The following is a 5,611-nucleotide window of genomic DNA, read 5'->3' as shown; positions in this document are numbered from 1 at the left end:
ATGGATCTAAAAAGTTTTTACCGTAACATCTAGGGATGCTAAGCTTGCTTAAGTTGTCGAGCATTGTGTACCACTGATACCATTTGTCGTAGATATCAACAGGTATTGCATCATGCCAACCAATATTCAACTTCCACAATCTTTGTAACAAAATTTTTGGCACCAACGTAACGTTAGCGAGAAAGCCGAATGGATCGAAAATCGACATTGTTAAACCCAACAATTCAGCCTTTGTCGGTCGGCGCGTACCATCCAAGACTGACTTCGGTACTCTCGCAAACACTAAATTGAAAAAGAATACATCACAATTGGCCTTCCAGTGCATGCCAAGTACCTTTTCGTAAGCAGATTCTGAACCGCACATATTCTTCGAGTCACCCTGATACTCCGTATTGCAATCTATAGCTCTCAATAGCTCGCTAGAATTGGATATAAAACCTCTTAACTCAAACCCAGCTTTGCTGTGAATCTCAATCACTTTTTTCGTTACGCTTATGCTCTCGTCAACCCCAGGAAAACTATCCACGTAATCATCAACGTAGTGACGGTTGATAATAGCTTCGACTGCCCGCGGATCTTCATGTTTAAATTTTAACGCATTCAGATTTTTAACAAACTGAGCAGAGCATGGAGAACAAATCGAACCGAAAATCATAGCCTTCATTATATACACATCCGGCGGCCTTGACGTATCACCTTTACGCCAAAGAAAACGTTGAAAATTTTGATCTTCCTCAATAATATTAATGCGGTGGAACATTTCTCTAATGTCTCCACAAACGGCTATCATACCCTCTCGGAATTTAAACAAAATTGATTGTAAAGGTCGTGGTTGATAATCATCTGGACCCTTCATAAGCATAGAATTCAGTGAAACATCGTTAATCTTAGCGGCGGCATCAAACACAAGTCTAGGCTTATTGCCCTTGTTTACATTATAAACGGCGAAATGGGGTAAATACCATACACGTTCATTCGGCAATTCAGTCGAAGATAGCTTTCTAGCATAACCCTTGTTTATGTATTCATTTATTTTCGCATTGTACCATTCTGCATAACTAGAATCGCGTAACATTTTTTGTTCAACAAGCTTAAGTCGTCTTAATGCTACATCATAACTATATGGCACAGTTACATTATCATTACGCCACAAAAGGCCTGTTTTATACCTACCACCTATAAATTTAGTTGTGCTGCTCAAAATACTTTCCGCTCTAATGTCAGCAGCAGACTTTATAACAGGCAATTTGGTTCAAACCCTTCTAGCGCAAAGTAATCATCTAATTGTTTTTGTATTTCATTCATACCCTGATCATTGATATCTACGTGACAAACTGTAGAATTATTAAAATTATTTTCGTCTGAACCGAATAGCGTCCAACCCAATTTGGTTTCATGTACTGTAAACCCTTCGTTGAAATTCACAACACTCAAGGGGCGTACCAAATTCGTATGCGGCATTCCAATCAGAATTTTAGGAATTGCATCAGAATAATTTTCTATAGGTATGTCATTTAGTTCTTCGAACTGATGCGCAAACTTCTCTACGCATAATGTTTGCGGAGGCAACAATAACTTTTTTATTGTTCGCACGCCTTTCATGTCAAATCTCTTGTTGCTATTCACGCTTGAAATTTCTAAATTTGCACGCATAGAAACCTCGCTTGTAGTTTGGTCATCAAACCATTTTAAATGCAGCAAGTCTCTTCTACCTGTAAGACCAATTTTATTAGCGATTTCTTCTTCAAGCAATGTTACTTTAGCTCCGTCATCTATAAATGCAATTATCTGCATACTTCCTTTTGGTCCATGCAGCTTCACAGGCAGAAATTTCAACAATGTTTTGTTTACATTGGCTCTCTCCTTATTCGCATTCGTTGATTGCTTCTTGTCATTTACTAGCGAGCGACAAGTGCTTACGGTGGCAACAGCTGACTCAGCAGGCACGATGTTGCCAGTATTGGCATTTTTAGCGATCTCATTATGCAACAATTTATTGTGGGATTTTTGGCACAACGATACGCCGCATGCGCGACGTCGCGGACAGTTGTAAACATTGTGGCCCTGAGAAAGGCAACAAAAGCAAAGGCGGTTCGTTTTTACGATCTCCCATCGTTTATCGTTATTACAATCTTTAAATTTCAAGCATTGGTACAATCGGTGGTTGTCTTTACATAATACGCATTTCAAATTTTCTTCTGATACGGCTAGCACTGTTTTTACTAATCTACTACTTGAATTACAATTTCGTGGTGGTTTATCCGAGCTGATGTGTGGTGAGTTAAATTCTGCTGCCATAACAACGTACGTTGACATCAGTTGCAACCACGAACTGAATTCGCAAATTGTTGGATATGGCTTATTTATTGCAAATGTGTGACGTGCCCATTCTTCACGTTTATAAAGTGGTAATTTACTTACCAATTCATCAAGCAATGTGGGGTTTGAAAGGTGAGGTACGGCACCGGCGTTCTCCAAGAAGGCGACTAAATTCGTAACCATTGAACTGAAGTTGGCAATTTCATGGATTTTCCCACTTGTGATAGATGGAAATGTTCTGGCTTTTGCAAGTTGGCTGCGTATAAGTAGTTCGGGCCGTCCGAAGTGAAACTGCAGCGACGAAATCACTGCATTCACGCTTGAGGGATGAATTAACAGCGATTCAACTTTTGATCGGGCATCTCCTGTAAGAGCTTTCTGCAAACGGAGTAAATTTTCGACATTGGTATATGTAATTGATGTATGTAGAATTGATGTTGGCAAAACTGGCATTAGGCATATAGTTACCTGCGTTAAGGTTGAAATGAGACGTAGTAGGTTGTACATAGCTGGGCATATGATGATTATCTGATATAGTGTTGGCGAAACTTGTGTAGGCGTAGGAACGGGTGGAGAACACATCGGCAGCAGCGACGTTAGAAGTTTGTGTGGCAAGAGCGGCGGCGTTAGTATAACTCATATGTGGCAAAGAGTAGGCAGGATAATCGGCAGTTGCTGATGTAGCGATATACATCGGCGTAGCAGGTGCGGTAGCACTTACGTGACCAGAGTCGGCAAGTGACTCATTAGTCTTCGTGTCGACGGTGTAAGTTGTCGATGCAAGCGTTCGCTTCAGAGATAATCTCTCTTTTTCGGAGGCTTCCAAAGATAATTGCAACTTACGAATTTGTTCTTGCATCTCTGCGACTGTGTTGTTTGGTATGACCATCGTGCGATCCCCATCATTGTCGCTGGATGAATCTTCATTTGAATTCGGCATTTTTGATGAATTCTGAGCGATATCTGTATTTTTATTCCTCAAATTATAGCGTGGCATGCGTTAACTTAAGATGGCGGTTATTCACGAGAACAAATATTAAAAAGAAATGTTGCGGCGGCAATTACAACTTATTAAAAAAAGGCACACGAATATATTAAGAACACTTTATTCTCCAGATCAGTACAGAACTTCCAAAAAAACTTGCGTTTTAATATCTAGAAGCATATTTAAAATTACAAGAAAGACAAAAATGATAATTTCTCGACCTACTTGTTCGTGCTTCCTCCTCGGCTCTTCGTGAAAAGTGAAGCCGTACGAAGCCATTTTAAATTTAAAAATTTCAGTATACTTATACAGAGTTGAAATAAAAGGTAGTAAAAAATATAATTTATCAGGAATGCATTTTTATAACTTAAGCTAGGTACTTATGTCCATAACAAGGACATTTTCGCGTTTTGAATACCCACTAAATTTGGTGCGTAAAGCATCAAGTTGGCAACAGTGAATGTAAACAAAAGTATTTTATGACGTCAGCGATTGGGTGGATGCTGTCATATCGACGAAGAGAGGGTTAGCGGTCCGCGAATGGCGCGACCTTTATTTTCTGGATCGTACCTGATACCTACGAGCATCAGTGACATGTAGCTCTGACTTCTACACTAGCCGTGGGTAACACAGTGCGGCGCCGCGCCATTGCGCTGATACCGAGAGCTGAGTTACTGGCGTCGATACCGATTTTCACAACTCAGTGACGCAAGGACGCCAGCAACACCGGAACATTGACAACACAGGGCGGCGCAAAGAACCAGCAAAGAACACACAAAAGAAGTGTCACTTGTAAAATGTGCAGCACATGGCGAATTTTTAAAAGGTGGTGTTGCTAAAATTAGCCGCGGTCCTTCTGAATGTGAAAATTATGTGTTTGTTGTATTTTTGGGTTTTGAACTTGGGTATGCTTTAGTTTTTTGCCCAATTGATACCACCTTGTATTAATTTACCTTAGTTTAACACCGGAACACTGACAACACCGGGTGTCGCAAAGAATCAGCAAAGAACACCCGAAATAGAAGTGTCTCTTGTAAAATGTGCAGCACAAGGCGAATTTATACAAGATGGTGTTGCTAGAATTCGTCGCGGTCCTTCTGAATGTGAAAATGATAGGTTTGTTGTATTTTTGGGTTTTGAACTTGGGTATACTTGAGTTTTTTCTCAACCGATATCACCTTGTATTAATTCACTTTGGTGCAGCGTGCAGCAATAAAGGAAATGAGCTTTAGCCTGAAGAGGCACAATTGCGCTGGAGTTAGGGTGTCAGCTTCAAAAAATTGCGCCGTTACCCAGGCCTATTCTACACCAGGCGCTATTTTCTAACATGGTACACACGCGCTTTGAATTGAAATATTCGCCTTGTTTATAACGTCCCCGCTTGTGCTCTTTGTGTACCTTATCTAACAAGTGGGTGCTTAAAGAACAAATGTCATGGCGTGTGTTTGCTAAAAAAACGGCTGTTGGATACGGCAGGGCATAAAGTGTGAGACAAACAAATATGTGAGAAAAAATTGCAATCATCTCTTGTTGGTTTCGGTGCGCTGCTGTTTCGCTCCAAGTTGATATCTGCTGCGCATATCTTACCACATAAAGACGGCCGGCGAATGCTGAAATAAACGAAGCGAGAGTTTTGATGGACTATACGAACTACGCAAAGTAAACTCTTGCAGCACAATAGTGTAGCAATTAACGATATTGTTATTTTTTGTACAGAAAATGAGCCAAATGTAACTAAAAGGCAATATGGATATAAGAAGAATGTACAGAACACGCAGATATACCTAGTACGATCGCCGACACACTGCTGCTATAAGCTGTTAAGGAATTGCATAACGGGATGTCGAAGGGACCTTGACGATATGATACTTTAAGTTAAGTTAAGTTAAGCATGGCTTGAAGGAGCGACTTGAGCGACTATTGAGCCGGGGTTAGTTTCCGTCGCAGGTAAATATACAACAGTATATACGATATGCCAGTTTGCCGCGACAAATTGTTTTCACCGAGAATTTAACCATGGAAGATATATTTTTTTTGTAATAGTAAACAGTAGTAGTAATGTATGTACGATGAAAGTGCGTTCAAGGGAATGTGTCTGTTAAAAAGGTAGGAGACCTGAATTTCGGCAAGCCTGATCAAAAGTGCAAAAGTGACATTTCATATTTTCCTTGATTTTGGGTTTAATTCGTGAATATATATGTAAATAAATTTCAAATAAACTTCCAAGGTAGAAAACATGTCCGCGAATTTGGTTGGATACTTTGTTATGTTACTGCGTGTTCCGGGCGGAGGTCGTGGCGGAGCAGG

The 5,611-nt window shown here is 40.3% G+C and overlaps 1 protein-coding gene across 1 annotated transcript in view; it reads right to left on the bottom strand.

Moving 5' to 3' along the window:
• LOC118741883 overlaps positions 1-2,175 on the bottom strand; it is a gene marked incomplete at its 5' end in the record, with an annotated part of 4,162 nt that extends 1,987 nt beyond the window's left edge. The window contains 2 exon segments of the mRNA XM_036473860.1: positions 22-1,118; positions 1,259-2,175. Of these exon segments, the coding sequence (XP_036329753.1) occupies positions 22-1,118; positions 1,259-2,175 (2,014 nt within the window).
• Between the last annotated feature and the right edge of the window lie 3,436 nt (positions 2,176-5,611).

The sequence above is a fragment of the Rhagoletis pomonella genome, unplaced genomic scaffold, assembly GCF_013731165.1.
Source record: "Rhagoletis pomonella isolate Grant_MI unplaced genomic scaffold, Rhpom_1.0 Rhpom_scaffold_00006, whole genome shotgun sequence".
NCBI classification, from domain to species: Eukaryota; Metazoa; Arthropoda; class Insecta; order Diptera; family Tephritidae; genus Rhagoletis; species Rhagoletis pomonella.
This window is presented reverse-complemented; position numbering and strand designations above follow the sequence as displayed.